This window comes from Pseudopipra pipra, chromosome 5, assembly GCF_036250125.1.
Source record: "Pseudopipra pipra isolate bDixPip1 chromosome 5, bDixPip1.hap1, whole genome shotgun sequence".
NCBI lineage: Eukaryota > Metazoa > Chordata > Aves > Passeriformes > Pipridae > Pseudopipra > Pseudopipra pipra.
Genome location: NC_087553.1, coordinates 1,281,881 through 1,291,267, shown reverse-complemented (window position 1 = coordinate 1,291,267; position 9,387 = coordinate 1,281,881). Strand labels below are relative to the sequence as shown.

The 9,387-nt window shown below is 45.6% G+C and overlaps 1 protein-coding gene across 2 annotated transcripts in view; it reads right to left on the bottom strand.

The window, feature by feature from the left end:
* Positions 1 to 1,668: 1,668 nt before the first annotated feature.
* PHF21B (PHD finger protein 21B) overlaps positions 1,669 to 9,387 on the bottom strand; it is a 146,765-nt gene continuing 139,046 nt past the window's right edge. For both annotated transcript variants that reach the window (XM_064654064.1, XM_064654065.1), the window contains 5 exons: positions 9,299 to 9,321; positions 7,858 to 8,016; positions 7,106 to 7,181; positions 6,209 to 6,312; positions 1,669 to 3,953 (listed from right to left, as the gene is read on the bottom strand). In XM_064654064.1, the coding sequence (XP_064510134.1) occupies positions 3,729 to 3,953; positions 6,209 to 6,312; positions 7,106 to 7,181; positions 7,858 to 8,016; positions 9,299 to 9,321 (587 nt within the window). In that variant the 3' untranslated portion in view covers positions 1,669 to 3,728. The remainder of the gene's footprint in view (positions 3,954 to 6,208; positions 6,313 to 7,105; positions 7,182 to 7,857; positions 8,017 to 9,298; positions 9,322 to 9,387) is intronic.

Below are 9,387 nucleotides of genomic sequence, written 5' to 3'. Positions count from 1 at the left end.
CTGCCACGACAGAAGCTGTTGATGTTACCGTTTAATCCATCATGCAAAAATTGCTGCTGTGATCGTGGACTAAATATTAAAAAAAAAAATAATTAAAAATTAAAAATTGAGGCATCTTGACTTTGCTTCCTGATTTTTGAGCATTTAGGTCCTAATGGATCCACTGTGGCTTCTCCCTCCAGGAATGACTGAATAAGGTGAGCTGGAAGGGACCCACAAGGATCACTGAGTCCAACTCAGCCTGCACGGGGCCATCCTCAAGAGCACGAAGCCCAAAACCATCTGAGGTCGTGGCACAAACAAGCCATGTCAGCATTCCTCAATCTCTTACTTCCCATGAGACAGAAGAGTTCCTTTTCCTCTCATTTCTGAGGGAGGGTAGACAGTGAGAGGAGGAAGAGCAGGTGAAATCACAGGGAAAGAGGTGCAAATCCGAAGCTGACGGGCTCGCAGACAACAGGCTCTGTTCCAGTGGCAGCTCCTCTGCGAGGGAACTCGTGCCATGTGAAAAGGTCCCGTGCACAGAAAACAGTCTGCCAGGGGAAAATAAAGAGCTCTGAAGCTGTGAAGTCTGGCACAGCCTGTAAAATAACTTTGGCTTGGGAGGGGAGGCTGGGAACCCCGCGGCTCCTGGTTCCTTTCAAAGACAATGCCCGGTGCCACAGCGAGGGACACGGAGACTGGGGGCTCCTGCAAACCTCCACCAAAGCCTCCATTTAAATTACTATCAAAGATTAAAGGCTACCCCAAGCCTACGCTCCCTTGCAACTGCATTAATTATTCAGGCAACACGCAGAGCTCTGTAATTGGCTCCTGTCTGACAGCACAGGGCTGAGTTTGTAGGTGAGGGTGGTGCCAGACGGCTGCTGCTGATGATTGCAGACGATTTTGGGGTTTGCTGGTGTGGGGGAGAGGTGTCTTCTAATGCTGGAAGCAGTGTTAGGAAAAATCAGGCTGGGAGGGAGGAGGAGGCAGCTGAGTTGTAGGGAAAGCAGGGCCACAGTGCTGAGCCCCCCTGGTGACTGCAGCCCAAAATTAAATGGTGGCACTGCCAGGAAGGGAAGACAAGGCAACACATACCCAGACAATAAAAAACCACCCAAACCCTTTTCTTTATCCCCTACCCCTGACAGAAAAAAACCAACCCAAACCCAACAAACCCTGCTCCTGCTCTGCATGAGCACTAACCACTGTGGAGGCTTTATGCAGCTGTGACATTGATTTCATTTGGTAATTTTATTGGGAAGTTCCGTCCCTTCCAGCGTCCAGAAAACAGCCAGCTCCTGCGAGGGCCCTCTAATTCTTTACTGCAGCTAGAAGTGATTTATAAATGACTTTACAAAATGGGGCCACCGCACACTTTGAAGAGCACCTGGAAGTGCAGGTCTGAAACCAAAGGCCAGGGGTCTGCCAGCACATCTGCAATTATTCCAGGGGACTGGACAGGGTGCCCTGCCTGGGAGACACCATGGCCTCAAGGAAGAGGTCACTTTCCCAGAAGAAGGAAAGCAGAAATTACTGTAGTTATTCTGGCATCGTTTAAATATGAAAATTGAAGAGAGTGGTGGAGAAATCAACACAGATTTCTTCCCCCCCTCAGCCAGAGTGTGGCCAGGGAAGGACATGCTGTGTCCCCTCAGAGCCAATACCACCACGACAACACTGCCATTAAATTGTCAGTCAAGTTTAATGCATCATAAAGAAGTAAAACTACATTGGCATATTTAAGACAAACACTTTTTTTTCCTATGCACACTATCCACTGGACAGTCCCCTTTTCAAAATAACTACTTTTAACAGTCCAAGACAGTTCTTCAGAAATTCTTCACATATTCAACCTTCCACGCTTTTCCTTTTTTTTTTTTTTTTTAAATTCATCTGAGAAGGAAAAAGAAAACTCATTAAACCTGAAAACATTTACATTGCAAGCCACGTCAGAATGCATAATTGGCGTACAATAACCAATGTATAACAATTGTGGTTTTTTTTTTTTTACTTAGTTCACTTTGTTCATCAATAAAAGAATATAAAAATCTTGTTCAACCGAGTGTTGTGTATTAAAATAGATTTGTATAGTACTGCACAGTTTCTCCCGGAGTTGTGAAAATGGTTGAAGGGACCACGTGCTGCCTGGCGATGGGCGACGGAAAAAGCCGGTCCCTCGCGTGGTTTTTTTTTATTTTTTTTTAATTAAAAACAGCGACAACAAACAAAAAAAAAAAAAAAAAAAAGAAGGTATTCGGCACCGTGTGATATGTTGATGTGAGAGACCAGCCTCGGGTCGTGCTCTGGTGGCTTTCCTTAAGTACCTGTTGTGCTGATTGAGGGAGACCTCGGAGAGAGCAGGGACGGGGGCACCCGGGGGTGCTCTGGGAAACCCGGGGTGCCCATCACTCCCTTCCCAGGCAGCCACAGGGAGGGGGGCCGTGGCCTGGGGGGGCCAGGAGGGCCCTTGCAGAATCAGGAAGACTATCTAGTGAAACCAGCAGGTGCACTGGGGTTTCCTCAGGCTAACGCTAAACGCTCCCCAAATATGCTAAAATCCAACAAAACATTAAAAAAGAATCAAGTTTTTCCAAAAAAAAAAACAACCCACCCCTTTCAATTTTCCATGCCCTGTCCCTCCCCTAGAACTCTTGATATTATCCAGTTCCAGAAACAACCCCTTGAGGCAGTTTTTTTTTCTTTTCCTGTACCATTTCAGCAGATATTTTTACAAGCAAAAAAAAAAAAAAAAAATTTAAAAAAATCATGCTACGTATTTTTAACAATAAAAATGCAGTACAAAAATGTAAAATTATCTTTTTGGCATATTATCTGTACTGTCAAGAAACAAAACCCAGAATAATTATTTGCTTTTTTTTTTTTCCTTTAAAAAAAAATAAATCCAAAATTAACCAAAAAAAAAGAAAAAAAAGAAAACCCCAAAATAACCTCTTTAAAAAATGAAACCCAACCTGCCAAAGATATCCACTATCATGGTTTATGCTAAATCTTGCACAAAAACTCCATGAGAAAAATACACTGATAGCAAAATAAGTAAAAAGGACCTGCAAAAAAGTAAGGAGTTTTACAGTCATACTTCTTTAAATACTTCGGAACGCATATACAGAAGCATCAGCATGAAAATACTTCAATATTTTACTAGAAACGCTAACTTCATACAGTTTCTTTATTTAAATATCTGCAATTCTCAACTCTAATAATACTGAAAAAAAGGATCTTTTTGTCTCGAAGGCTCTGTGAGTGTCCACGGCGGCCCCGAACCCACGGGGCCAACTTTGTTCCTCTGAAAACAATCCGTGTCAAGTCCTAAGTAGTTCGGTTCCCGGTTACCTCGGGGATCCCGATTCCCCTCCCACACACAGCTTTCAGCCCCACTACTTCCCCACTACCTCACTAACTCTCTGCATCGACAACTCCCCCCTGAAAGCAGGACGGACAGCCTGCCTGCCCCCCGCATCCCTCTCCCCGCCGGCCGCGCTCCTCCCGCGCATCCTCGGCCGTAAAGACAATTTAAGGCCAACAGAACAAAACAAAATCTCGCAAGCACGGAAGGTCCTGGCAGACGCAAACCCCGCAGCAGGACCCGCTCCGTGGGGAACCCGCTGCCACAGCCCCCTGCAAACGGGGCTGGCTGGTGTGCAAGGCTCGTCCTCCCCTCCCGCGGTCCGGGGGAGCTCCGCTCGCTCGCTGCACAAAGTCCCCGGTGCCCCGGGCCGGCGCGGTCAGTTGTTGCCCTGCGATGGCTGCAGGGCTTTGTGCACGGCAGCGGGGCCGGGGGAGGGCTTCATCCAGGGCACCGACAGCAGGGAGGAGGTGGTGGTGGTCGTCATGGTAACCTGAATCATCTGCTCGCTTTGTATCAGTCTAATGAGGGTTTTGAGACGTTCCAGCGATGACTGAGTCCCTTTCTGCTGGGCCAACAGGCTGGTTTTTAGCTCTAAGCATTTCTGTCAAACGAAGAGAAGGAAAGGCTGAGAGCACATTCAAATTGGTGTCAGATATCTCCACCAAACATCCTTTTGTGCCTTGAGTGCACGTCCTGCTCAAATGAAGTATATTCTCCTTTGGGGATAGCAAACCCCCAGCTTAACAAATGGAGTAACACCAGTGCTGCACACACTGCAGCAGCTGTCTGAGGGAACAGTGTTCTTCCCGGTCCAAATGCATTTAGAGGACATTTCCAAGCTCATCCCATGGACAGCCTGGCACAAGCACCTTCTGCACTCACTGCACAGGGATGGCTGCCATGGGAGTGCAATAGCTGTGCTACTGGAAAGCACCAAAGGCACCACTGGGGTCTCTCAACCTCACCAAAAGGCACTGAGGGGTCAAACTCACCACGATGCGTTTTGTACGTGCCACACACTTCAGGGACTGAGTACTGTGAGGATGCACTGATCTCACTAAATGTTAATATTTTTCTCACTATGTGTCGATATTTTTGTGGCAGAAAACTTTGCTGTGAGACACAGCTGTTACACCAGTGCAGTCACCAGAAAGCCCTTGTCCTGTGGGGTGGCCAAACTGCACCCTGTGACCACCTGGAACGTTTCATACAAACCTCCGTGCAAATGGGCACGAGAGCAGGGGCCAAACAAAGGCATCCCAAATCTCCTGCTTCTCCAAGAAGAGATAAAGAGAATCAGCAATTCCCCTTTCCCTCCCCAACCACAGACTGCTGCAGCCAACTTCCCATTCTTCTGTGAGGGACCAGGTGAGAGACCCAAACCCTGAGCCTGTCTGCTGCATGGAATGGTCCAGTGGCCTCTGCTCTCTGAAACCTCCTGTTTTCTCTCTCCCAGTGGGCCCAGGGGTCTGCCAAAACTGGTTACTTGTCTGCAGGCTGCTCCTGTTTGGCCATGGTCCAGACTGCCCAGGGCAGGGATTCTCCCAGGGATCTGGGAAATGCTCACTTGAGAGTCAACTTGTTTGGAAAGCAGCTGTGTGGAGCTGCTCCCAGTTGGTTTAGAGAGATGAAATCTCAGGTGAAGGCTAAAGCATGGTCTGATTTTACCAAATAACACCGTTGCACCTGTGGTGTGCATGAGAGGGTTCTTTTTTAACGTAAATCTCTGTTAAAATGTCAGAATGAAATTGCTCTGTGCTGAAACACCTTTAAGTGCTTTTCCCTTTCAAATGGATACCTTTCCAGTAAATTTAATCATTGGCTGATATTACCATTTAAATAAAATAGTGCTGCCCACTGAAAGAACCCCATTCTGCTTAGGTAGAAATCTTACTGATTTAGACACACACCTGAGAACTGACTGCTTTTCTTTTTCCAAACTCCTCATCCCACTGACCTCTCCTACCTACTTCATACACATGTGTTTCCATTAGTGCTCATGGTGCCTGAACACACTTACAGGGAATATTCCCCACTGTGATGTCTTTTAATAAGTTATTGCTTTTCCTTCCACTCTGTTTTAAATGTGATAAATATTTTAACATGCCCCCTCTGGATAACTGCACTGGTAAAACAAGCAGTGACCTGTTACTCCTGCAGCTGCCACTTTGATTTTTCCAGGGTAAGGAAGTGTCAAATATTTATTGAGACTGCCATGCAAACTAAGAGTCAGGTAGCCCCAAATCAGTTCCTTCAGCCATGAAGGATAGGAATTATGGCTTTGAATTCAGCTCTTTTAGCTAGAGAGTGGTCCTCATAGCACAATATATGTGAGAGACACCTCAAACCAACATTTAGCTTTGAAATTAGTTTGAATGATGAAAATTATTGAACCCATTTCCAGTCATGGAGAGGTGTTACAACATTCAGCTCCTGAGACAAATAAAGATGGTTATTTCTACTTCACCTCAAGAGTTTTGAGCTAATGGACAAGCAGCTACCCCTGGAGGAGATGCTTGTGGCTAAACTTTTCCCCTGGAGAATGGAAGTGCCTAAAAGTCACAGAGCTATCTATGGCATTACAAGGAAGGCAGCCCCTGCTATGTGGGGGGGGTTTGAGTGTGTATTTGCCACAGGAACTCAAGTGATTTCTCCTCCTCAGCCTGCCAGAGCAGTTGGTTTTTGTGCCTAAAGGAAATCCACATGTATTTCCTCTGAGAGAGACACATTCACACTTGAAACTCTGCAGCTTGGGAGCAAAAATCATTTTCTAGCCACAAACCACCAGTTTTTCAGGCACAAATGCTTTATAAACATCTCAGCAGGAGACCCTGTGTCCCCAGTCAGGTGTCCTACCTTCACTGCATTGTTGAGAAGTCGATCTTTTTCTTCTAACTGCCTGTGCTCACTCTTCAGCTCACTGCTTCTCTTTAATAACTTTCTCTTCTCTTCTTCTTTGACTGTGGAACAATGAGATTAAGGATGCAGAGGGTAAGGAAAGGACAGACAGCAGGGCTGTGCAGCTGTGCCCATGGCTAGTGCACAGGACAACCCAAAAGCTCCAGTCCATCTTTGAGATTAATGAAAATTCATCCTCAGACCACGTGTCTCCCAGAAAGAGGAGGATGGTGTTTAAGAACAGGTCAGCCACCTGTAATGGCAGTGCTTTGTGACCCTGCTGAAAAGCACAACTGAAACAGTGCTAAAGCTCCACAAAGCTCCTTAGGATATGATCTAATGCCCCAAACAGCCCATTGTAAGAGTGCAACAGGGAACTGAAAGAGTAATGATCAGTGCACAGGTGTCACACAGCATATGAGACTAATGACTGCCATACCCAACAGCACTGAAACAATTGGAAGCTGGTGTTGCTGTAGTGCCTGAGACATTGTGCTACATACCCAATTACATGGCTCTGCTTAGCCTGACTGTGCCTCTTTGCCTCCCACACTATGATTCTGCCTCAAAATCCCATTTTCAGCCCCGTTCTTAGGAAGGCACCACTTTGATGACAGTCTCCCCCAGAGAGTGAAGGTCCTGACAGTTCCATCTCAGCTTCCTTTCAGAGGAAAGATGGCAAGGAGCAGATCAAGGGGAAGGGGAGAGAAAGTGGCTTTCTGTTCCCAGCCCCTCATGGCCCTTTGTTCACTGCCACCATCAGACCTGGCAGCGTTGCAGCACTACTTTAACACTACTGCTGAGAGGGACTCAAATGGCAGGGAATCCCTTGTCAGCATCTGCATTAATCCCTACCTGTTTTATGAGTAACATAGGAGTGAACAATAGCCAGAGTTCCAGTCCATGGCACGTTGTCATCTTTCTTTAACACCTATAAGCCCAGGAAACAGTAAAAATTTAGGATTCCACAAAGACACAGGTTAACATTTCTCTTCCTCCAGCCTTGCAGCTCTGCAGGACCAGATCTTGGGTCCTTGTCTCAGAACATGACAGTGATCTCAAAGCTGAACATAAAGAACTCTGAGGCACAGAATCTACACTTTAGTGACACTTGGGTGTTTTAGTAATTGTTTTCTTGCTCGTGCAATCAGCATTATTCACAGCAACTAGACAGACCAGCACTTCTGCCATGACTGTGGTCGACAGCTGTGTGTAAGCAACATGATTTAAAGGAAAGGAAGTGTTCTCCTCACAGCCTTCAGACCCACTGGTGAACTCCTGACAATGCCTCCCTCCTCTCCAAGGTTTACAGTCCTTGTCAGGCAATGCTGGTGGTGTTATTGTAAACAAAAAATTGTAAAGCCAAAGGAATCGAAGGGACATTTTAAAAGGACAATTCTTAGCAGATGTGATTACAGGCAAACTAAGTCTAGGACGATGAAAATACCAGAAATAAATACTTCAAGCTGTACTAAAAACCTCTCAGTACTTCTGCAGCTAATGCAGTCCCCTAAGCTGGGACCATGGGTTAGATCAGTTTAGTGGTTCACAAATTGGAGGTTTGTCCCATTTTCCCTCCTTGGCACGCCACGCTCCATGTATCTCACCTTCTGTTGGCACTTTGGGCAGACCCAGACCCCCTTGGGGGCAGTTTTGAGGGGTGGGTCCAAGCAGTTGAGGTGATATGCTCTGGGACATGTGCCACAGGGCTGCAAGTTGACTCCACGCTTGCAAGCAGTGCAGTGCTCATCGTGGTGGATCTCACTCTGCAAGAGAAGAAGGGTGGCTTGGGTAAGCTCAGCCCTTGAGAATTTCTCTCTGTACAGCACCCCAAGCCTCTACTGCAGCAGACAGGCCCCTTCAAACCCAGAATCTAATCGTCAAAGGGACCCTGACCTCTGCAGGAGAGAGAAATAATGTATAATAACAACAAACACAAACAAACAAGCCAAAGAGCCAGAAACAAGTTCCATAAATTGAAAGAGAAACATAAAACCCAACTAATCAAACACAGGAGGGGAGCTGACTAATGTAGCCAGCTCGTGACACGGGAGTTATTGCACTTCTTTTTTGCCAGTGTGTCACTCCGACAGGTGTATCTTCTGAAGCACAGGACAAAGTTAACCTGGGGATCACTTGTGGAAGGGAACAAGCAAGAAAAGGGTTCTTTTCTTGGGGAAAAGTCCCAGTTCCATGTGTCATGCCCACTGCCTCAAGGAGAGCACAGCCTTGGGCTCGGTACCCTCCTCGTGAACTCCTCCGGAGCCTCCTCTCTTCTCCCTGGCACTAATTGTTCTCTGCTCAGACTTGCTCTGACAACCTTTCTCCAACAAGACTGATTAGTGCTTTGTCTGAAGCAATACGTAAAATGAACTAAGACTCATCAACAAAGTTACGGTGTCATGTAGTAAATTGCTATGCTAATCTGGTGGCAACGTTAATTACTCTTTGTATAATTAAGTGCATTTTAATAAAGGAGATACTGATTTTGAAACTCTCATGTCTTTTCAGGCATTGTAACAAACCCTAAATTTCCTACTGGTTTGCCAGGAAGGAGAATAATAATTTTATATGTTTGTTAATTCCAAAAGCATATTTTAATTTTGAGGAATATTAATTATGTTTCATGATGGTTTTAGTCAGGCTTACATCTTAAATTCTAACTCAGTCCTGTAAAAAAAAAAAATCACTCTCCAAAATACTACTCTTTAAAAACTCCGAAAATCTTAATTTTAACCTCCAGGTAAAGAGATTTAATCTCTAGAAACTAGAACGGTTACTCATTTTTCTTAAAATTTTCATTAAACCCACAAATCTGGGCTAGCAATTTCTCAATCAGTGGCTTCTACAAAAGGATTAAACTCAAGCCTTGCATATGAAAGAGTTCACCTCTGAAATTCTAGCTTAGGGGATCAAAGACTTAGTTAAGTGGGACACGAGGATACCGAAATTTGGTACCTTGGTAGCACCTACAATAATCAGAAGCAAGCACTGAATTACACAGGGGTGAGGAAGACACTGCTAACACACAAACTTGACTGCACATACCTTCCAGAATGGATCCTCATTTGCTAGCATACAAAAGAAGGGCAGAGAACAGATTACATTACAAATACATTGCTGGAGTGACTGCTGGT